The sequence below is a fragment of the Streptopelia decaocto genome (genome assembly GCF_964273445.1).
Source record: "Streptopelia decaocto genome assembly, chromosome: 2".
NCBI lineage: Eukaryota > Metazoa > Chordata > Aves > Columbiformes > Columbidae > Streptopelia > Streptopelia decaocto.
In genome coordinates this window covers 143,374,538-143,399,951 of record NC_138655.1, presented here as the reverse complement: position 1 = coordinate 143,399,951, position 25,414 = coordinate 143,374,538, and the positions used below count along the sequence as shown (strand labels likewise).

At 37.5% G+C, this 25,414-nt stretch overlaps 1 protein-coding gene across 1 annotated transcript in view; it reads right to left on the bottom strand.

Moving 5' to 3' along the window:
• The window catches only part of PLXDC2 (plexin domain containing 2), a 272,320-nt gene that overhangs the window by 46,938 nt on the left and 199,968 nt on the right, over positions 1-25,414 (bottom strand). The window contains exons 6-9 of the mRNA XM_082044120.1: positions 24,487-24,605; positions 15,539-15,638; positions 6,138-6,233; positions 5,124-5,205 (exon numbers count right to left, since the gene is read on the bottom strand). Of these exons, the coding sequence (XP_081900246.1) occupies positions 5,124-5,205; positions 6,138-6,233; positions 15,539-15,638; positions 24,487-24,605 (397 nt within the window). The remainder of the gene's footprint in view (positions 1-5,123; positions 5,206-6,137; positions 6,234-15,538; positions 15,639-24,486; positions 24,606-25,414) is intronic.

The following is a 25,414-nucleotide window of genomic DNA, read 5'->3' as shown; positions in this document are numbered from 1 at the left end:
TAACTTCAAGTATTTCCAAAGGAACTTACTATTTCAGTAACGTGAGAAAGTTGTACAAATTGAACCTATAATGTAACAGCAAAGTTGCCTTAAAGCTTCTAAAACCTTTCCTGGAAAATGACATCCCTAACATGCAGGCTATACCAAATGTCCAGAGTATATAGACATTTGCAGAAGCATGAAAAGATAATACAAACAGATCTAACATTAATGAATTCTCCCAATTTTTAAATGCTGGGAAATCAGAGATAATGAAGAGAAAACCCAAATTTCAGACACAGGTGACTATTATGAGGCAGATGATAAGTGCTTCTGACATTTTGCAGACATAGATCCTTGTGCAGGAAAAAGCTAGGATACCATCTTAGCTTACATACTTGTAGTTAGTCTCATTTACTTATGCAACTATTCTTACGGAGCAGTTATGGAACATATATAGTTAAAAACAAAACAAAACAACTAAGAAAGAAACAAAACAAAACCTCCTAGGGAGATTTGCCATCTGCTGAAGACAGAAGAAAACAATGTGTCTTTGCTTCAGTCATGATGAAACTGTATGACATACCTCGTATTGGATTTCAGAGTGAATAGCTTGTTGATCCCTTATGAAAAGAAAAACTGTGATTTAAGGTTGTAGAGAGCAACAGGAATACAGGAATCACCTACAAGAAGAATCTGAGTCTCTGAGGATTACAGAGCTGGGCTGAAGTTACAGGTAGGAAATAACCCACTGTTATAAAGTTATTTTCATTCCAACACATATTGCCCACATGGGGGAGTACCCTTATTCAGCAATGGCTCTGTGCTCAATTTACTTGTGCAGTTACAGGATTTAGAGACACTTTCTGTTTTTCCAAAAACTGTACTATGTTGTGTAAAAAATTTAATATATGGTTTAAATTTTATGCAAGGAGAAAAAATAGAAAATATGTTGTTCTTTGTAGCAACGTTGCTCTGACTAAACGGGGTTATAACTTGTTGAGAATAAAGGGTTGTAAAATTGGTATAGAGTTTTGTCTCCTCCTGGATACATTTGCTTGTTGCCCACATGGAAGCCTCTCTGCTCTCGGAGATCTCACTTTAAAGTACCGAAGTGCTACTGTGGCTTCACAGGAGGAACATCACTGTCTTTTATAGCCATATCTGGCCCTCATTGCCCCCAAGAGCAAATAGTCATTCTCCAGCTGCAGACACTGGAGCACTAGATCAGTCATTAGATTATTGCCACACTGGAAACCCATCACTATCAAGTTCAAAGCCTTCCTCAGACTTTTGCACCAAAGGCTATTTGCCTCCCCCACCCTGGGCTCTGCCTACAGGCAAGAGAGACAACATCTGGTTTCTCACCTCCCAGAACAGTGTCTCCAGTCAGCTTTGCAACCCAGAAACTCAACTCAGGCATTACTCCCAATCATCTGATTCTGCTTACTTCAAAAACTTCTCTGAGCACTCATTTGTAAGTGGACTGTAAATATTAATTTTCATTGTACTGTAGGCACTTCTGAAATGTTTAAGTTAATATTTCATATAATGCTTTGCCCTTGTTTTTCCAAGCAGATTGTATTCTGCTGAAGTAATGTACATCAGAACAGGAGATAAAAGTCTAGGTTGATTTACAAGGCTGGTGACTGAAGAGCAGTGACACATAGAAAAAGCTGTGATGAAAGAACTCACATTTTTCCATCCTTTATGATTTTTAACAGGACATTTGTGCTGTCTTGTTGAGCAAGTGTTTCTCTATCACATGCAAAAAGGACATTTTAGCAGAGCAAATTTATTTTTGTGGGAAGCAAAACCACAATGTGGTTGTAAATGATTCTGAATACTCTCCTGTGATCCAGACATCTCAATTGAGAATGGAATAAGGCTTTTTTTCATATCTCCGTAAAATGAATAAACATGCTGAGGAACAGCAGGGTAAAAGTGGAGGCACTGGACTAAAAGGCAGGTGAGAGTATCCAGAACTGGTAGGGAACAGAAAATTGTCAAAGTTGAGACAGGAATGAGTCCTGATCACAATGATCCTGCAGTGTAATGTACCCTAACTAAGTGCTCAGTCTTCACATTTTGGAAAGCAAGTTGCCTCTTTTCATAGAGTATGCATCCACTTATTATTTCAGATCTGTTTCTCTGTATAACTAAATTAGTTGAAATAAGCTGCTCATTTAATAGACGTGGTCTATCTTGATGTCAGCAAAGCATGTGACACAGTCTCCCACAGCATCCTTGCTGCTAAACTGAGGAAGTGTGGACTGGATGATTGGGTAGTGAGGTGGACTGTGAACTGGCTGAAGGAAAGAAGCCAGAGAACCGTGGTCAATGGGGAGGAGTCTAGTTGGAGGCCAGTATCTAGTGGAGTGCCTCAAGGGTCAGTACTGGGATCAGTATTATTCAATATATTCATCAACGACTTGGATGAGGGAATAGAGTGCACTGTCAGCAAGTTTGCTGATGACACCAAACTGGGAGAAGTAGCTGACACGCCACAAGGCTGTGCTGCCATCCAGCGAGACCTGGACAGGCTGGAGAGTTGGGTGGGGAAAAATTTAATGAAATAGAACAAGGGCAAGTGTAGAGTCTTGCATCTGGGCAGGACCAACCCCAGGTTCCAGTATGAGTTGGGGAACGACCTGTTAGAGAGCAGCATAGGGGAAAGGAACCTTGGGATCCTGGTGGACAGCAGGATGACCATGAGCCAGCACTGTGCCCTTGTGGACAAGAAGGCCAGTGGCATCCTGGGGTGTATTAGAAGGGGGGTGGTCAGTAGGTCCAGAGGGGTTCTCCTCCCGCTCTACTCTGCCCTGGTGAGACCACATCTGGAATATTGTGTCCAGTTCTGGGCCTCTCAGTTCCAGAAGGACAGGGAACTGCTGGAGAGAGTCCAGTGCAGGGCAACGAAGATGATTAAGGGAATGGAGCATCTCCCTTATGAGGAAAGGCTGAGGAAGCTGGGTCTCTTTAGCTTGGAGAAGAGGAGACTGAGGGGGGACCTGATTAACATTTCTAAATATATAAAGGGTGAGTGTCACGAGGATGGAGTCAGGCTCTTCTCGGTGTCAACCAATGATAAGACAAGGGGTAATGGGTATAAACTGGAACACAGGAGGTTCCATTTAGATTTGAGAAGAAACTTCTTCACGGTGAGAGTGGTAGAACACTGGAACAGGCTGCTCAGGGAGGTTGTGGAGTCTCCTTCTTTGGAGACATTCAAAACCCACCTGGACACATTCCTATGTAACCTCATCTAGGTGTTCCTGCTCCAGCAGGGGGTTTGGACTAGATGATCTTTTGAGGTCCCTTCCAATCCCTAACGTTCTGTGATTCTGTGATTTCAGAAACTGGAAGAGAATGGCCAAGAAATGAAACAGGCCACAGACATCATCACCAAAGCCATGTTTCTGGAGAAAATAACAATATAAAAAATAAGGTGTAAAATGTAGTATAAAATGAAGAAGATATTTAGAGGACTGGACCATATCCTCAGAGCTTTTCAAGACCCAGCTGAACAAAGGCATGAACAAACTGGTCTGACCTCACAGCTGGCCCTGCTTTGAGTGGCACCTTAGATGAGTTGGCCTCTAGTGGAACCTCCTATTCTGAACTGTTTTATGATTCTGTATACAGTTCTCCATTTGCTTAAACCAAACTCAACATCATTCATATTTAGATGCAAATTGGATGGTATGACTGTTTTTAAACTACTGAAATTCCTGTGTAGCAGCATAATCTTAGTTTTATTCTCTGGATCCAGCATTTTTTTTACGGAATTGACTCCAGTTCCTGCTTTTCCTGCTAGTCAAACAATGTCCAAACACAGTCAGCATGAAATAACAATCTCACTACTGTCAGTAATGGGCTAATTAACACCAATAAAAATGTTCAGTGTATCTGCTCCAGCTCGTGAAAGGCACAAATGTGCTGCAGCATGGAGCCAGCTGTTTTTGGGAAACAGTGTAGGAATGACTCACAGTAGGTTCACCTTTGATTGCAGTGTAATCTTCACAAGCAAAAAGCATGATTTTTTTTTTTTTTTAATGCAAACTTTAACTGAATAAAAATAAGTGTGTTGAGACTCTATATTTTTCTGCAGTAAATTACACTTTGCTGGTTGTGAAGGGACAGCCACAAATTCACCTAAATATGTAGAAGGAAACACAGTGCAACTACACGCCTGGTGTTGCTTCCTGCTAATGATAAAGGGTAAAACTCTTTTAGTTCTTCACAGTGAGTTTGTTCCTTAGTGAGCAAAACAGATTTTCCAGCAATTCCAGAACTCAGGAAACTGAGTTCTTCAGGATCTCAAGGTTCACCTATTTGTCATAAGAGATCCGAACTTCACAATTTCTTCAAATCTTACCTGCTAGAAGGCAGAACACTGGCCACAAACCAACAGACCTTGCTCAAACTAAAGCCAACAGATTCTCAGTGCTACAACATTTATTAATGGAAGTCAAATCAAGCAATTTTTGAAATTAAGAAATGGGTTAAAGCAAGTAAGATCTCTTCATGCTTGCTTGGAGGAGTTTTCTATAAGTATCCTTACTCTCAAAGATGTTTGATATCTTTTCTATGAAATGATTTAATTTAGTTCTAATTCCACTGAAGAATTTTGTGCAAGACAAAATGACAACAGAGTGACTTCTCACATGATTTACTAAGGCAGCAGAAGCATAAGAAAACATAATAAAAGTGACCTGAAGTTCCTAATTCCGTACCATGTTCATCAGCTATTTATCAGTTCTTCAGCATGATATCAAACTATTACACTGTTTTAGACAGTGATTAAGCCAGGGATAGAGGGAGAAAATATGAATTTTATTATGATTTCTACTTGTTCTCCTTCAAAAGGATTTAAAAGTAGGGCTAAGGAAACAGGAATGAGGGCTCAAGTCCTAAACCAACCTTTTTGACCATTCTTGCCTAACTTCTCTGCTGAAGTGAAATGGAACAATGCTATGTTGCTAGTGATTGCAACTGAGGTGTATGTTTGCATGAATGCATGTATTTAAGACATAAATATAACAACCTTTTGTGCTGAATAACCTATGGACAATGTTTTTTGGATATCCTTTGACCACAGCTGTATACCCATGCAAAAAAGAAAAAAAAATTCTTTTCTTTACCTTTGGAGTTTGCTGCACCAGCTGCAGTTGAAACCAATCTGGGCAGTGACACAGGTACCACAGCTGGTAAACTGGAGACAAGCTAGGATGTAGATAAACAAATGCAACTTATTACATTAGTCTCACAAATAATTCTCATAAAAAGCACAGAAGAAGCATACATCTTCTGACAATACATATTTAGGGACTCAACAGGTTCACACGTGTCTCAAATAGAACACTAAACCCAGCCTATTATAAAGCATTGCCAACTGCATGCACAGAGGTACATTTTATCTGTAGGATTATATTTGTATTCTGGTTGTAAATGTATTTCCACTTCTACATCTGTTCATTCAACTTTATTGCTAAATTTTTATCTTCTTGCTTAATATTAAGTATTTCCTTAAATCTCTTTATTCACTGGCTCCAGTATTCCTTGGTGTTGCTAACATTCAGACATAAACAGATAAGACTGGCAGGAAAGTGTTCAAGAACTATAATTGGATTAGAAAAAAGAAAAACAGCTGTTTCAATTTTTTCACAGTAGTACAGCTGGCAGTTTAAACTCAGAGATTTCTAAACAACGTGGTTTTACCTTGGACAAAAGAGGCAGATGAACTGCAATATGTGTTTGGAGATATTCCTTTGCAATGAGACATATAGCACACAGAAGAATTTGCGTTTGCCTTGCAAGCATGAAAACTGTTTTTTTTTTTTTCTTGAGGAAACAGATTTAAAGGCAATATATATATATATATATATATTTTTTTTTTTTTCTGAAAAAAAAATGATTTGGCACAGATTTCACTCAAAATCTACTGGGAGCTGCATACCTATAAACTTGAGATACAGGATGATGCACTGGATAATGCATCATCCACCTGGGAATAGATCTGAGAGAGGATAAATTAATCTGTCCATGATTCCAAGTCCACAAATAAACCAAAATATTTTAAATTGTGTATGTATTGCTGGGAGGGGGAAGGGAACCCTTCCCAGATCTGGCTCTTGCTCATGTTATATTTTACTTACTTGGTAGAGGTATCATTTCAACAGCTGAGAGATTGGTAATCTTTGACATCTGCAGCTCCACTCTATGGTACTCATAAATTGTTCTTCTGCGGACATCTACCAGAAAAAGAAAAATAAATATATTTTCACCATTTACTATATTGTAGTTTGTAGATTGTAAAAAACAGTTGATGTAATGATTGCTCACTGTTCCTTAGGTGCACGCATGACACAAATTTTCCTCAAGAATATATTTTTAACTTTAGACACCGTGAAGGAACATGTAAAAGCTATAGACAGAGAATTTTTGACTTGAGAAAACATCAGAGTTGACAGAATAGGTGCCTATTCCCAGTAAAGGATTATGAAAATGCTGAGTGTGCTCTCGAGTATCTTAAGTCATTCATTTAGGCAGAAATTCTAGGGAGTATACTGTCAGACATTTCAGGCTATCTTTCAGATGCCTGCTTTCCTAAGACATTTCTTGGCTTGCAGACTTGATTATATGTTCACTTTGTCAGTTGTCAAGATGTGCAAACAAAACTGATTTCATTGCTTATAGAATTTGTTAGCAACAAGCTAGCTTACATCTAAATGTACTAGAAAATTTCTTCATATTCTTACATTGAAGAAGACAAGCCTTCCTAACCAGCCAATGCTATGCATAATCTTTAGAGAAATGCACTGCACCTAAGTTTCTCAAAGTAGTAATTCAATATAGTCAATGCACTGCTCTTATGGGTTTTGAACACACAGATGACTGTAAGACCCAAGCACAAGAGAAGTGTGAAATAATCACATAACTGTTTCTTTCCAGATTAATATCCTATCGTGTATTCTGAATACTCCAGATTTTAAGTGCATGGCTGAAATGCAGACTGGTGAGCTTGTACATTTGCAAATAAAAAGCACAGCCTATACTGCCAATTTGACAAAAAAATGATGATTTTCTGGTGTGCTGGATTCAAGCTTATGTCCTTTCTGAAGGTCTGTTAAACTAACTGAAATCAATACTACAACCACTGACCCTGTGGAATCATGCCAGAGAGGAATAAAGGGTTATACACCAATAGGTTATTCTGGTCAGTGGCTGGTCTGAGTCTACCTGCAACAAAAGAAAAGGAATTGCAGATAGCCACAGACTCAGTCTTAGGCAGTCTTCTGTGTTGCCAGCCCTGTGTGGGTGAGGGCACACCTCATCGCTTGTTATGAAGGCGGTGTTTCTGCAGCTTGACATCAGCTCACATGGGCTCCCCAGCTGTTAATCAATCACATACCATGACATCTGGAGTGGTTTTGGCCACCTCTTGTTAGGAGGGATGTTGTAGACATTTTTCAGACAGAAAACAGAACCTCAACTAAAATAAATCTAGAAATAAATACTAATTTTTAAAGGAAAAGAGAAAGTGCACTAAGGTATGCTGTGACTAAGGCTATTGGCTATTGACTCAAGTGGACAAGGCTTTCTAAGAAAAGCAGGATGGCTAACCTCTAAAAGCACAAGAGTGGGGATCCTCTTTACGCCACACATCAAAAAAGCTGTCAAGTTATTGGTTTTAGTTGAAATAAACAGGAGAATCTCTGAGGAGGGGTGGGGAGGTAGAAGCAGAGCTGTGCTGGGTGGGATAACTCTTCTGCCTCAGCCAGGGTGGCTGCATGTGAAACAGCTGCTCTGCCCTCTCTCACTGCACAAACCCCCAGGTGCAGGTAAGCAGCATCTGGCTTTCAGACAATAATATTTCTGTTTAGCTCCAAATCAGCACCTTTGCCAAACAGTTCCTCTTGTTATTTATTTGAAGCTGACTTTGCTATGGCCTCACCACTCCTGAGAGTGGATTTCTCTTTTGCTGTGAAATGCACTTATAATTGAGCTAGTTTTATGTTCTACCTGCAAAGTCATCGTGACTAGTTAAAAGACAGATATGGGGAAGTGCCAAATGTTTGGCCCAATATATGCCACAGCAATATACTTCAAAGCCACTGGACAGAAAGGGTTTTCAAGACCAAGCTAATCTTGTGCTAGGGTGGAGGAAATCCCCTGCCAGCAGTGAGAGGTTTATGTTCCCAGGATGATAAGTCCCATAAATGCACCTGCCAAATCAGAGTGATCAGGAAATGTGTTTGAAACTAACTCCTGTCATTGCTGAAGGCTGCAACTTGTTTCCATGGAAATCTTAATCTGTCTCAAAAAAATAAGCAAATTATTACACAAATTTAAATGGTAGGTTCCGACAATTTAATTGAACTGCATTTCATCTTATCAATAGTGCTCGAGACTAACATGATATAATCCCACTTACTCTAAACCTTTCCTAACAGACTCCTTGCAGGGAGAAAAAAGGAGCTTCTGTCTTTCCAAAAATCCAGTAAGAATCAGTGACTCAGGTCACAGACACTTTTATCTCATCCAGCCCATGAAATCTCTAAAAAATACTGATTTCAAGAGAATTAAGTTTTTCCCCCCAAAAATAAATCCTAATCATGCGTAGTTCAGCATGACTGTTGATACCTTTAAATCCCACTGCCTGGTAGACTCAGATTTGATCTTTTCTTTTTCAGGAAGAAGACTCTGTCAACCACAGAAGGTAAGTTTGCATATGAGGGATCTATCTACTGTAAGAAACGTAAGCACAGAGAGATATTGACATGGTCACCTTCTAACAGCTTTGTATATATTTTCAGGCAGGTGGCTGGAAACCCGAGTGTTCAAATTTATCTGCCTGGCCAGGTTGTAAAAAAAAGTAGGTGAAGATTCTTCTGAAATTCTGACTTGAAAGACGCCATGCTTAGCTCCTCAAAATGGACTTTTTCCTCACAATTTAGAATTCTGAGCCTGTATCTGCTTAATAAAACAGGCTAGAAAAGCTAAACTCAACAAGATAAACAGAAAAATGAATGCTCTCCCTTGACACTTTCCCCCTCAACCTCTCCACACACAGGCCTGCTCCAACCCAAGACACACACTGTCTTTCACTCATGTGGAACTTGTTCTTCTTTGACTTATGCTGTCTATTTAGCTCTTTTACAAACAAGTGCAAGTGCAGAATCACAAAAAGCTTATGAGCTCACGTACTTCAGTATGCACCTTAACTTGACAAGAACTAGTGAAATCTTTTGATGTAGTAACAGACAAAAATTTAAGCAGCATGTGCAGGTATTTTACTGAAAAGAGGCATTACAGCAAAGGGAGAAAAAGAAAAGGACTTTTTGCATGCATATATGCTTCTGAAGTACCATTCCTGGTTCTGAATTTCAGAAAATATGTGGATGTCCTTCTCCTAATCATGAAAATATTTTACTATTCTGTAGGTCTGAGTATATCAAACACTTTTTAACCATCTTTTTTTACATTTGGTTTAATTTACAGAATGGCCCAAATTGCACTTTTGTCTGTTTCTGTGGCATGTACAATCTTTGAATACAAGGCCAAAGGTACAGTCCCAGCAGAAAAAGATGAAAAAACCACCAGTACTTATTTGAGGTAAGTACATTTCTCAGTGACCTAAAGAAATAACGTGGTGGGTCAGAAGGCCAACTGAAAGATTCCTTTTAAGGGATTAAGCAATGGATTAGTAAATTATACATGTGCAAGGTTCTGGTGAGACAAAATTTCTATATGGTTTTATCACAGTATTTTTAAACTAAATAATGGCATATAAATATTCTATGAAGCAGAATTTCCAGAGTTAACTATATGCACTAAATAGGGAGCATGCTCTGGAGATGGAGCAGTGCCAGAAGTGCATCAATAAGTTCCTAACACACCTGAAGGGTCAGTAGCTAGTAATAAACCATTCCAAATATGTGACCAACAGATGACCAATCTCTCTGGCAATTTTCCATCACATAATCACTTTTCCTCACACAGCATTCATCAGCTAAAACCTGCAACCCAGTGAAATGTGAAAATATTGGAGAAGTCAGTCTGATTTTTTTTAAATTGTATGTTCACTCGAATAAAAAAAGTCTTTGCTAGCGAAAGATTTCTAGGGAATTGAGATCAGCCATATACCCAGCAAAAACTGCTAAACAAGGCCATATGTATTCATACAGCTGCACTTTTGCTTTTAAGTCTAGCTGATAGGCAAAACACAAATGGTAAAAGAGTGCATTTGATTATGCAGAAGTCAATTTGAAGCAAACATTTTATGAAACATATTCATTTTACACTGCAAGCAATTTGTGAAAAAATATAAGGGATACAGAACAATGGGCAAAGCTGTTGTGTTATACAGCCACTGGTTTTGCCTGATAGAAACTTTGTCTAACCACACTGGCTGAATAAAATCTTCATGCAAATATACATTTTGCCAACCTGGTATGTCTGATTGCCACTACTATAAAAGGAAAGGGAATGAGAAGGTCAAAGCAACCTTTGCTCTTTGATTTTAACAGCTTCATATTACTAAACTTATCAATATTAACTAGTTCTCAGGGCACCGACACTGGGATCACACATGTCTGTAATCAAACCACCACCACAATTGCTGTTGGCCAGGGACTATTATATGTCTGAATTTAGCTCAAAACTCAGATTGCCTAATTTTATTAATTTTATCATTCTCCTAAAAGTTACTAAAAATGCTTTAAAACCTGGAAGCTGCACCTCAAAGATGTATAATCTGTGAATAAGCTAACCAGTTGAAGTAGGCTCTGAGCTGCTTTATGAACAATGCAGAAGAACTGTTCTGCAGCAATGCTCTGTGCCTACCACACACCATTTACTTTGGAACTCTCCATGTCCTTTCAGATTTACCCCAATTCCTGATGCCAGCTGAGCTGCTCTTAATACAGGATCTGAGTGTTAAAGACATGCTTTATCCCCTTAAGCCACCATGCACCCAACTGTCTAATTCTGAGATTGGTTGATGGCCACTTAAGGCTTTGGCTAAAATGAGAACATTTTAAACTTTGATCACCTCGTACCAGTCCCTGAAGTGCTGTTATACCACCAAACACTGGCAGCATGCCCACCTCTTTCCCTCACTGCTCCTCAATCGGGGATGTCGTGCCAAGGAACCAGCTGCCTGGTTAATGCCTTTTGGGCCAGCAGACAAAGACGCAGGGCTGGAGGAGCTGGCACTCTGTGGAATTAGTTACACTAGTGGAAAGCGAGAATAAATACTGTGAATTTAGAGCAATAACTTTGGAGCCCACTTTGCACAGAGTGACAACATTACCAGTAAGGTAGCAGCAAATTGGACTTTGTGATTTCCCAGATGATGCTGCAACTTCACACAATAAATATCACAACATAAACTCCTAGTTTTCATTTACCCTTCAGGAAGGTAATGCTAAGGTTCTTTCAGGGGCCTCACTTCTGTAAACAAACCGAAGAGAAACCTTTAGCAAACAGTTATAACATGCAGAGTTGTCATTTAATTATAAGTTTGAGTTACACTACCTGTTGAATGTCACTAATTGCACTGAAACTGGAATATTACGAACACATAGCTCAGCTACAATTTTATTTGTGTACACAGTGTTGTGTCCAGTGTCATTAAATGTTGGGTTGTCAAGTTACGGATTTCCTAAAAAAGCTCTGCCTAATACAGTAGAGGCCAAGATCATGGACAAGTATATCTTATTGTGGAGAAAAACCTAGCCAGTATCTGTAAGCTCAAGATTAGCAATTCACTGTTTCGTTCCCCTAAATTTGGCACTCTCTCATTTTACCAGTGTATTTCATGCTTGCATGCTAAAAAAAATAAAAGAAAAAGGCACAATCTGGGTAAGCTTGCTGGTGGGCTTTTTCATTGCTAAAATGACATAGCGGGTTGCAAGAAATGCTTTTTCATTTTCTTGCACAATAAAAAGTTAATGAAAGACAGAGAGAGCACTGAATAAAGGAGAGAAATGTGGAAATCATGAAAGAAATGAAAGATGTAAGGGAAGAAAGATGCTCATGAAATTAGAGAGGTCTTGGGAGTCTGCAGAAGGGAAAACAAAGGACAACATAGGTGACTGAAAGGACTAAGAACAGAATGCCAAAGATGGCTGAGAAAATACAAGTAAGAGGGAAGAGAGAAGATGATAGCAATGAGACAGGCATAAGGTTCCTGATACAGTGAAGATGATGAAGAGGGAGAAGACTTGCTGGAGGGACATGTAAAGTGATCTACCAGCTCCATCTTCACCAATAATGCCTTGTCTAACTGGAAGACTTTCATAAAACAGTGCTTTTGTTACAAAAGGGAAAATAGTTAATTTTCAGTTTGTCTGCAAAAGAAGTCAGGGTGGTCCACCTAACTTATTGGACAAATCAGAAGCAGAATTCTACATCCTGGATTACCTGGAAGAAGCCAAAACTTTTCCTCTGAAATTAATTGCTGTTAAGCAAAAATACACTTCCCTTCACACATTACCATTCATTCCAGAGCACCTCTAGAGTATATCCAGGCATATGTATCTCAAAATAAATATGCAGAAATAAAAAATAGTGGCTGATCTGCATCAATATAATAGTATCACATATAGGCTCAAAAATAGAGACATTGTCTGTTTATAAGCAGTAGTAGCAGATCAAGGAAAAAAATCAAACATAAAAAACAGGCAAAAAGCAACCTGCCAAAAATCTCCCTTCTCCATGCTCTAGCTCTTATAAGATAAGGTAAAAAAGTGTAGGTACCTGTATTCTTTTAGGGACAGATAAAAGGATTATTACTGCAAAGCTTTTAATATGTAGGAGTATATTAATAAAAATTGATATGAAATGACCAGGTCCTCCATTTCAGAAAGTTCAGAAAATCCTTTCTTTTTGCTCTTGGCTCTTCAAGATGATCCTTTTCAGCACTCATTAAAATGCACTTTTGAAATGAAATGGCTGATCAAAAAGCATGTTTTTCTCTCCTAAGAATGAAATAGGTTTGCCTGGCTTTAGAACTCACCTTTCAGAAGTACTAAAAAAGTTGTTAGTAATGAAACAATCTTATAAATGGGTCTAAATCTTCCAATTTTGCTTCTATAAAACTAGGACTATTATGCTGAAATTTTAGAACGGTGAGCATACATAATGCACCAAAGACATTCAGCATTTTTGAAAACTGAGAGGATATTTTTGTCCAAATAAGCTTGTGTTGCACTTAATGTCTCTTTCCTTTTCAAATGCAAGATGTATACACAAACAACTGACAAAACTCAAGCAGTAGAGTTGTTGTTGTGGATTGTAGTTTTGTTGCTGGTGCCATGAACATAAAGGGAAGCTGGTCTCTGCTTGACAGAAAAGTCTTTGTTTAAGTGTTAAGCAAGAATAGCTATGCTATCTTAGCCTTCTTTTGGGACAAACAAACAGCAATTTATATTCTTCTGTTGTTTTAAGGAGCTAACAAATGAAGTAAAACAACAATTCTATCATATCACTTTTTCAGTAATTGACTAGAGCCATGGCTGATTTAACACCTCTGAAAAACAAGAATTCAAGAATGCAAGCACATGCCTATTTTAGGAGCATATGACACTCACTCTCTGTGGGTCAACATTATTTACCTGTTCAGTCAGGGTCCCATTATTTCACCTGTATGTACCAATATAAACCTGCTTCACTGAAAGCATAATTTGACTTTAGAAAAATCTACTGCAAACTAACGGTTCCCTTGATTAACACTAGGTCTAGTATAAGCTGCAAACTAGCAAAAAGAATAATGAATTGCTACTATCCATATAAGCAGCTGTTAAGGAGAAGAGCAGTGCATTATATACAGAAAAGCAATATAATGCTATCAAAACTATTGTGGTAGTGGCACCTTTTGAGACTCTTTACCTGTATTCTATTTTTCTTACCTGACTTTCCTTAATGTAACTTAATGAACAGAGTAAGTTCAAGATGAAAGATGACAGATTTTCTGATAATTACAGTCACTTCACTTGGCAGAAAGTGTCATGTGACAAAAAATATTTACAGAAATACTAAAATAGAAGACTAGTAAGGACCTGTGTATTAATTAAAGCCATCATTATATAGTGGTAGTAAACCAAGGTACATATCTGAAATATTTCTAAAGAAAAGAACATTCAAACTAGAACAAAGACTCCCATATACCATATATTTTACATATAAAATACGCTGGAGGCCTAATGCCAAAAGATATGCATACTGCTTTCACCTCTTACATTGAATTTCTGTGTGACTATTCTCATAAACCATTTGCACAAGTCAATCAACCTAATTTTTAACTGAATCCATTTTAGGAGCTCTCACAAACTGAAGAGTCACAGAAATATTCATACAATATATTCATACAATTAACTTACAAACACCACTCAAATTGCTGAATTCTGTTGTCTAGATTCATTTGTTCCTAAGCACTCAGAAGCAATCCATGTGACCATAGCCACATCACAACTGTCTATCATACTTCAGAAACATATTTCTCCCAAGACCTGATCTCTTAAGTGAAATCTGGACAAGTCAACCTCCTTCACACTACTCTGAGTTCACAACAAGCAACTGATAGTACTGAAATTTTCCATCTTCTCCATGGCAGGACATACGAGACGTGGGATTTATGCTTCCTCATATCAAATACTGATAAAATGTGATGAAGAGGGGATAGGATGAGCTGAGAGGCAATGGTACCTGTAGCTTCGGTGTCAGCCCCATCTGCAGACTGTCTTAAAGATGGGCCAGTTCAGGTCAGTCCTTATGAGCTTTATCTGTGTTACACTTCTGTCAGTGTTCACTGTAGGAGAATATGCCTGCACTCAGTCCTAGGAGGCTGCTTCAAGTGCAGCTCCATCTCCACCCTGATATTAGTCATCATCAAAAACTGAACTTCGTAAATTTGCTTCAAAGGTGTAAATAAAACCAGCACACTTGGAAAGAGAATATACTCTAATGGCTGAACAACCTCAAAGGGTTCTGAACATAGTACCTTAAAACAAAGCATTAAGGAAATCACACTTGATTTCCTACTCTTTGTTTGCAGTCAACCCATATAAAGTATACTTAATGATAGAGAAAATTAACTATCACCTACATTACTGTTGCCACAAACATGTAAGCCCAAGATGTTATTAATATCTCTCCTTTTCTCTCACTAAAATCTGTGTATGAATTTGAAGTTCAGAATTTAAATTATCAAGAATTTCCAGCCTGGATATTTTTGAACAGGTTGTTTCTTCCCTACTATGGATAAGGAGACATCCAGATAGAGAATCTTATGGAATAGCAAATTGTGCTGGTTGACAGTTTACTTTTACATTATTTGGCTGGCCATTTAGTTTTATTTACTTAATTTATCACCTCAAAAGAAACAATGACAGAGAAAGCCGCATTGGGAATTATCAAGCAAATAAAATTACACTTGAATTAACAAGCTGAAATGAGCTAAGTGATTTGTTGTGCAGCTAATGATCCTTGATGAAATCAGCTTATACTCATTCCTCAGCCTCCAAACCATTAGCATCACTACAGTACTACGTACTGGGAATCTGCTGGATCCTGTGCACAACCACAAACGCATCTGAGAGTCCCACTTTCACTGGGTGATTGGTGGAACTTATCTGTGTCACGGCAACAGGAATCTGGAAGACAAAAAGAAAACATACATGAAATACTGAAGTAAAAAATTCAGACTAAAAGTAACAGCACTGTCAGAATGAACAATTAGCCAGTGTAAATTAGAAGTCCAAAATAAATATATTATACAACACAGCATACTATGACTAAGGATTTATTGAAGATTGAAATTACTGTTTTTAATTTTTATTTTATTCTAGCTTGCTTTGCTTTTTATATAACTATATTCACATCAACACTTTGAGGTGGAACAATTCTTAATGATGACACAGAAAAAGGCAGTAATTTTCCATAATTAATTTCCCCCAGCTGAAGAAAATTTGGGACAATGTGCCAGTATCAGACAAGGAGGAGGAGGCAATGCCTCTTGTTTACTGTTGAAACAAACTGTGAAAGTTGGGATGAACATTTTAAAAACTTATGGCTCAGTTAACTTGCACTGAAGAGCTATCTGAAGAGAGCTCTGACCTAACAATATAATGTTTAATATGTCCTGGAATAGTAGCTTTAGATAACAGAGATGCTGATGCTGGGCAACACGGTTGTATGAAATCAGGTGTCAAGTTTTATTTAATTCTTTGGGGAAGATTGCAGCTTTGGCTGATACTTGTACAGATGAAATAACTTTAGAATTTTGTAAGGTGTTTGACTTAGTGACATGTACTCTTTATACAATATTAACATAGTTACCTAGACTGACTGATCACAAACAGCAGCCACCACTAAAGAAGCAGCTCAAACTTAGTGTGTATTTACAGTATATCTTGCTTCTCTAGACATCAGAGATAGTATTCTAAAATTTTGCCAAAGATGGGGAAGGAAACATAAATTTACTGTCCAGCAGTTCTGCAGATGACACTAGCAGAGTAAAAATAATGAAATGCCAGGATCAATTAGCAAAGTTAGATCTTGCAAAAATTAAAAAGTTTTAACTGAGAAAACAAAGACTGGAAAGTAGAAGTTTGGAGAGGTTTAGAGAGATTTGGAGACCAGCAGTTCTGGAAGGAAACTCGAGATTGTAGCGAATAAACAACTCCAGCTGTCAGAAGAGACATTGTGGCAAGAAAACTTAACTGATGTGGTATTTTGTTACACAAACACTGGAATATAGGACTGGGGTGGTCATTTTACTTATACCTGCACATTAGATTATTACTGAAATGCAACACAAACTTTGGGAGAGCTTGTTTCTTAAAATATGCTGAAAACTTAAGAGAAGGAAGATTAAGAGAGTCATAAAAACAGTTTGAAAACTTCTGCAGTTCTTAAATGCCATTAACAGAAGAGTTAAAGAGCTCTATCTGTTTGGGTTCTCAAAGGAAAAATGGAAAGCTGGCTGGATTACCATAAGAAAGTACTGTCATGAGGAGAAATTACTCAAGGGCTAAAGAGTTTTTTCATCTAGCACAGAAAGATAAAACCAGAAGCTGGAAGAGCAGACAGATATCTTGAAAGTAGAATAAGGCACATGTTTCTCTGACTGAATGTTACTGACCAGTGGGATAAGCTACCAAAGGAAATTATCATTTTCTACTCATTGCTGCTTTCAAATCACAAATTGATAGCTTATTTTTCAAAGCAGACCTTCAATTAACCAGCAAGTACCAGGCTGAAGACTGAAGAAACTTGATCAAGTGTAAGAAACTGAAACACAAGGTTCTAGCTCAGCTAATCTAATACACTTCTCTGACTTTATCTGTGTAAAACTACCAAAACTATACTGTTGGTCTGTATTTTTCACACAGCAGAAAAAAGCCAAAGTAAAAGTGTAAACTAATGACATGACTTCTGGTATTTGAGCATTAGCAGTTGTTCTCCTTGTTCCCAAAGTATTATTTAGCTGTGCTTTTTCCTGATTACACTGGTATCTATCTAGGGAAGGCTAAATTTGAGAATATTAACAGAAAAAGTGAGTTCTTGTCAATTAAACACTGTCATAAATTTCCATTTCTTTTACTTGATTGAGTGATTCATTTAGTTGGTGCATTCAAGGCTTCTTGCATTCATGATTTGCTTGAGTGTAAGAAAAGGAATGAAGTTAAACCAACAAGAAAAACAGAAGTGGCTTGGAAATACTGCCATTAATACATCAGTTTAAATTTGGCTTATATCAGCTTAGCTCTGATGTAGTTATTGGAGACTATGACAAAAGAAGGCTGAAAGCCATATTTTCAAAGTCTTTAAAATAAAAGACTCACTGAGTTCAGAAATAAGTCTGTAAACTTTTTCCAGCATGAACGTATAAACAAAAGAAGGGATTTATTCACAGTCTCGGAGTACTGTAAAGACAAACTTATATTAACGATGAAAGAAACTATCTTAAAAGATTTTGATGGTACTCTAGACAAGCTATTGAAAATAAAGTTAGAAAAAGCACTGATGAGAAGGATTTAATGACTATCTTTCAAGTTACAGAGTAAACACAGCAGTTGAAAAAAAGAAATCAGAGTTTTATGGGCACAAAGTGTAGCTGGAATTAGCATTGTAAGTCAGTGTGTGACCAACAAACTGTGCTGGCAAAATTTGCAGCTGAAAGCACAAATTGTGTCTGATTCATGAAAATAATTATACTCATTTTCAGATGTGGGTACAAGCCAGGAGAAGTTGCACTCAGTCCTCCTTGAATAAGCCTCCTTGTTTTAATTCTAGTGCCTTTTCACCTGATTCTTGTGAATTTGTGAATAATTGAATAATTTGCCTCTTTCCCTAAAACATGATGATAACAGCAAACTAATTTATCCCTTTTTTGGGGGGGGAGGGTGGGGGCGGTGGTGAGAGGAGAGCAGGAAGTAGTTGTGGGTTCTTGCAGTACAGATGCCACAAGTAGTTGTGGTCTTTGTCATTGTTGTTGTTATTGTTTTTGTTGTTGGTGGTGGGGTGGTTTTTTATTTATTTATTTTCAATACAACTGGCTTCAGAGCTGGAAAATCACTTTCAGTGTCACTATTTAACAAAACTTAAGAATGAATCTAATATCTGGTACTAAAATAGTAGGCTGTAGACAAGTTGAACAGAAAATACAAACTTCAATTAGAAAATTCTGGAGCAGAAGTATCTCAGTAGATTTTGCCAAAATGCCTGCAGGTGTCTGCTCTCTTGTGCTGGGCATTCTAGCAAGAGTGAAGAACTTGCAGAATAATTTTCTAAAACAAATAACAAAGCTGTAGTAGGATCCAGTCTAGTAGACTATCGGCTTCAAGAAGTAGCCAAAATTTTCAATATATGTTTTATAAACAGAGTTTAAAAACAAGTGCTTGCTTGTGTAAGGTGGGGAAACCATAAATTAGGTTAGCATAGCCAGCTCCTCAAATTGAGGTACCACCTATGTCAAACAATTAGCCATTCCAAGAGAAATGCAGCCAAAATAGAAGGGAATCCATGACCAAGGAAAACTTTTATTATCTTCAAAAACCACAGTGTTATTAAACCTGTATTTACAAAAGCGTACGTTTACTTTTAATGTGTGGGAATATAAATAATTCTACACAGCTGAATACTTCAGTCATTCAGTGGTGAGTGTACTTAGTGTCAATTTATAGGTGAAATCTTTTGAATGAAATGTCAAGATAAAATATGCTTTTACCATATGATGGTCTATTAGGAAATATGCCCTTTTGACAGAAGGCTTGTAGTAAATGGTAAAATAATTTATTGAAAATTACAGTGAAACACAGGTAGCAAGCAGATAGCTAGTGTTCTGAATTTCTCACCTGAATAGCAAGATATGTCATGACAGGCTGGCATATTAAATGGTTGAACAGTAAGCTAGGAATGTGCATGTGGTTGCTAATGGGTGGCAGAGGTTTTATGACCTTACATTCAGAGGATGGATTTTAACTAGAAGAATTCCAAAATCTATGTTAGCTCTACCAAGAACTCTTGTGTTGTACAAGTCACCAGCTTATGAGAAGGCTTCTCAAATGCATACTAGCCCTGGGGCCATTCATGTCGATATTTTGGATAATCCACTTCAACAATAGGGAGAAAGATACTTAGATAATAATTGGAAACTGTAATCTAGACAGTATTTTCCATCAGTGTTCTCAAATTTTACTCTTTTCAACTTTCTCTGAGGACATTTCAGAATCTTATCCATCAGGAAAGAATAAAAAATGGCCTCTGACCTTATTCTGAAGGAGAAGGTGCAGTTACTGCCCCACTTTAAAAAAAAAAATGCAATTACTGCTCCACTTCAAAACTGAGTCAAAGATAAGAGCCAGAATATGCTGCAAAATAATAATTAGGAACACAATAGTACTTATATGGGGGTTTCATTGTTTCATTGCCAGTTTCCTAAATAGTTCTTAATTTCTCTACAGGATAAACTCCATGAAACTTCTACAGGCTAAACTGCATGAAACTTAAGCAGGAATTTTAAGTTGCATAAACTGATCACCTCATAAAATCAAAACTCCCCTTTCCATGTTAATATTTTTGATAATAACAAAGGTAAAAAAATATCAGACATGTATAGTGCAGGCAGAATATTCATGAAGACTACATTTATTTTTTATGTTTTTTTCAGTTTTCAGGAAACAGTCACAAGGTTTGGAGTCTTGTTACTGAAAACAGAATATTTTCCATCATGCATAGCAGGAGCACCAATTTTATCTAAGTGCTAGCACTTAAGCAGTTCCATTCAATTCTGCCTCCTTTCATAGTAGAAAGAAATACTACAAGTATCTTTCAGAATAATTTTCCAGCTTCACATATTGGGCAAATTGAACAAGCATTTCAACCTTAATAATGTTTTCTGGATGACTATGTAAATTGTCATTACTATTTAAATTAACAAAGAAAGCCTTCAAGACAAAGATCCCAAACCGTTAACAAAGCCTTTGGTACCTTTGCCTACTTTGTCCTGTATTGATCATGAACAGAAAAAGAAACCAAAAATTATGCCAAGGAACATTACCTATAAGCAATAATGGGAAAAGACGGTATAGAATAATTATTTTGTTCAAAAAGAAGCAAAGCTCTTAAGAACTGAAGTTCTGTGAAATTTAGAACGTAAGAAATGAGTATTCACTGCTAATACATAAAAAGGTATGCCTTTGCAGAAATTTTCTTTATTACTATATTCTGATATCTAGTTTGTACTGTAATGTATTTCATACATAGTAGAGGTGCACTAGTAAAATTTTCCTGCCAGCTCTTGTGTCCTGACACACTGAGCATTTTCCAGAACACTAACATTTGCACTGTAAACAAAGTAAATTGGTAAAGAAATTGACTTGCTATGGAACCTTCCTATATTTCAGATGGTTTCTACATTTTGAAAACGTGGCTTTACAGCTCCTTCTCCTACTCACTAACTATTCTGAAAGATACTCTGATGTCTCCAGATTTCACTATCGTGTTGGCTTAGTTCTTTTTCTATTTTTTTTTTTTTTTCAGAATCTATTCTGGGTTTTGGATAACAGTTGTGCACTTCAGACTGCTTCCCATTGGAAAAACAAGAGAATGCAGAAGATTGAGCAAAACAGCTCCTTTGATACTCAGCAAACCCCAGCCAAGATCCTGCCTTAGTGGTCAACACCAGCTCTATGAGATAGCAAACCTGATGTGGGAGCAGGAAGGAAATGAAAAAGGGAATTTCAAATGGCCTGAGTAAATAAGAAATAAAAGGTAAAATTTGCCTGAAATGCTTTAGACATGAAGGTCCCTATTTGTACCTCGCTTAAATGTATAATCGCAGTTATTTTAAAAGTGGATTCTTAAGATAAATGCCTGATATCATTAGTATGGAGCCCTGTGGGATACTTTATGAAGTTACTGGCAAAATGTCTGCTGCATTTCTTACATGGTGTTTCAGCTTGGAGACTTCTGACGAAAATGCAATGAAGACTTTGTAGATATGCCATACATCACTGTCATTTTTGATGAACTGTGATGCTTAAATGAAATGGCACCAAAAAGAAGGTAGAAATCTTCTTGGGCAACTTTTATTCATGCTAGTGAGCACTCACACAAGTAACCTTACTGGATTTAATGGGGCTCCTGACAACATGACTCACCATCAAGAAAAATGGTTCCAGAAGGAAGGGCTTCCTCAGAAAGCAATGGATTCAGCACTGGAAAGTAAATCAATTCCTACCCAGACTTACAGCACTAGAGTAAAATTTTAATTTGCAAATGTCTCAGTTTTTCTTTTCAGACAACTTGTGTCTGATCAGTGATTGGAAATTTTATTCATTTTTCCTCATTTAGGTGAAAAGCTGAGGTAGTTCTAATGCAGTAAGGCAAGCTGCAAATAAAGAGTGTAGTCTTCTAGAAACCACAGCCTACAAATTCTTTCCCCAAGTAATTCCAATAGAATACAATAGTTGTGACATTCTAGGATGTTACAAATATCTTTTGGCAAAAGATTTACAGACCACTAGTAAGTTACTATTACCACTTTTAAAAGTCTCTTTCTTTAACTATGTGCAATAGTTCTAAAGGAGTGTTTGGTAATTCCATTCAGGACAAGAATAACTCAGGGGATTTCAAAGATTCATCAGTGGGAAAAATTAAAATTACCCCATTTGTAAATTCCAATTATTTCCATCTCATTATCAATGAAACTAACATTAGTAACTCCCCCCACAAAAGCACCGTGGTTCTGGAGGAAGCTTCCACTAGTGCAGTGAGAGCAAGGAGCCTCCACCATCCTAGCACAGAACTTGTTTATCCTCAGTTAAAATGACACAGTTGTATGCAATTACAAGAAACCTAGGTGGAATTCTAGGTGGCCCATTTCCTCCTGTCTTCCTAAAAAATAAAGTTTTATGCTGCCTGGAACTCTGCATCATCATTACATTTATGCAAATTGAATGCAGGATACTATCAATTTAGAGCAATGGCTTCTATCACCCATATTAGATGTATTTCGCATGGGGCTGGACAGTAACAAACAGGGCAGAGCATCTCATAACCGAGAACAGCAGTCTCTTGAAAATGTCACCATTTTAATGTCAGAATGTGTATATAGTTCTTCTCAAATTTATCTTAAAATTACAAGTTGAAGTAGTGTCCCTTTCCACTTCTCTGGGTCCTAAAGGCAGGAACTTTTTCTATGGTCTTTAAAAAGATTTTTTTTTCTTTAAAAAGGTTTCACCAACAGGAGATAAACAAAGCTTTGGTGCACACTCCTTTGATCAAGTACAGGCTCCACTGTGCTAAGCAAAACTTTCACGAAGCTGGAGTCAAAAAGCAAATGAACTTCATTTTCATAGATGAAGACTATCAGCCTGTGCACAACATTCAGAAACAGAGCCAAAGCACAACTTGCATCAGCATGCATTTTACAAAGTAAGGAAAGTCAGGTACTTGGGCACGCCAGAAGTGTATTTTGTCTACAAAACTATTCCAGTAAGAGTATCCTGCAGCAATCCTGTTTGCAAGGTACAGAAACATCTGTCTTAGGTGAAGATATGACTGCGGCTAGTAGAATAATAGAATAACCCAGATCCTCACTAGCTTTCTAATGAAGGGGAGAGGAGTCCTATTATTTCTGCCTCATTCAGGTGCCTGGCTTCAATACAGGCATGAAAAATGAGCCTGGAGGATCATAACTGGTCTGCAGAAAAGAGAGAAGAGAACCCAGTTTTCTCCAAGTCTGGACAATCAGTTGTATCACTGATTACATTTTTTTAATATGAGAAGGATAATAGAGAGACTTTGTAGGAAACTGCAGCGGGTCTGTGGAATCCTTGACAGAAAATATGGGAGTAGAGATCAGCCTTGAAGATATTAAGATTTACCCTTGAGAAGGATGGGAGTAAAGGAGTATCCGGAGGTATGGAGTCGTACCCGTGAGAGAGGAGAGATGTACCCGTGAGAGAGAAGGGGATAGAAGAATAACATGGATGATAGCAAAATTAACCAATGAGATGTTAGTGCTGTAACTTGTAACCAATAGTGAAAAGACACATGAACTGGTAGAATTGTATAATGCACTTGTAGCAATAAATGGCACCTATTACTTTCATCTTGAAAGAATTTGGTCCATGTCGTTTGTCCGTCTCAACCGCGACAAGACTTACATCTTAAAAAGAGAAAATCATACTTTACATGCCAAACTGAGATTAAGTAACCAAAAAAAGAAAGAGATTGTTCTTTGCTCCTAGAGTTTTGAGCTTTTCTACTGTCTGATTCTCATTTGCATGAAATTCAACCAGAGATACAGCCTCTGGACTATATCCTCTAGGACTCTAGCACACACAAACAAAATCACTTAAAGTAACAATTCAGATTCTGAAACACTTAGAGAACAGAGAAGAGCCCCACTGAGACAACACCACATTGGTGCTATGAGGGCAAACCAAATGGCCTTAATATAACCAGTGTTATCACTAATATATATATAAAATCTCACAGAGCTAGAGATACAAACCAGTAGTTTCTTATTTGAAATATATGAATTTTCAAATATGTCAGTTGCCAAGAAATGATAGCTGCAGGAAAAAGTTGCCCTTTTATACTAACCATTGATTCCAGAGTATTTTCAAACAGGCACAGATTAGGTAAACTAATTGATCAAATTAGACCCCACCTTTCAAAACCCAAGAGGAATTCATTAAACAATCAATTTACTAAACACTGAACACTTACAACCAGCCAAAAAAGGCCAGTTGAAATCCAGGAGCAGCACACTTGTGCATGTTAATGGTTTTCAAGTCCATCACAAGAACATCACTTTTACAATAAAATGTCATTTTCAGCAAAACAGTGATCTTATAAGCGATATAATAAAATTACTTTATATAGCTGAACTTTCAAATGTCCCTCCCTCCCCCCAAATGTTGGGAAATTCCTGGCAGGTATAAAGTAATTTGTCCACTGCAATAACAGTTTTCAGACCCAACTTACTTCTTTGTAGCCGAAAATGATACGCCCATCATTGAGAAGGGTGGCCTGAAAAGTGAAACTGCCCAGGTTGTAATTATCCTGCAGATGTACATGGTCCCACTGGACAACTAGTGCTGTGCCTGTGAACCCCAGAGTGGGGTAGAGAGGCAAAGGGAAGAAAAAATGTGAGAAAAATATCAACTGACTGTAGGAAAAGTATTTAACTGCAGTTACTTGAAACAAGAACAGTGATTTGTCTCTTTTTTAGCAACTTTCCGCCCAGCATCTTGAAATGCCAAAGATACTACAAACACAAGTTGCAAATGAAATCCTCTTAAAGGCAGACAACATAGTGCCATAAATAAATGCCTCAACTACTCACACAGAAGTCTGCTGAAGTAAGAGTGGTCAGTAACTTGTTCAGAATTGCACAAGACATCAGCAATCAATAAAGGTAGGATCCAGCACTCAGAGGTCAGGGGTGCTGCCACAATCACTGGTCTGCAGTGGCTTTTTTTACACTGCACATATATACGTGTGTGCATATATATATATATATATATATATACACACCCTGATGACTGAAATGAAAAGTGCTAATAGCATTACCTGTTTAGAAAAAGGTATTATTTGAGAAATTTAGATTATTCCATTAACTATGCATTAATATAAAAAGCATTTTTTTTCCTGCATGGTGCAAATGGTTGTTGAGGTTCTGTAAGTTGAAAAATAGTAGGTGTTGGCAACAAATAAATGTAGTTTAAATTAAAACCATTAATAATGCATAGATGGGGTAAATTTTGAGTCTCGTGTGCAGAGATATAGTTGCAAGAGGCTCCTTAATATTAATGGGAGTTCTGTAGCTGAATATCCACTCATGGCACTAAAAATGTACCCCAAGCGACTTGCATACCCTGTAAGCATGTTTTACAGATGTTTAGAGTTATAG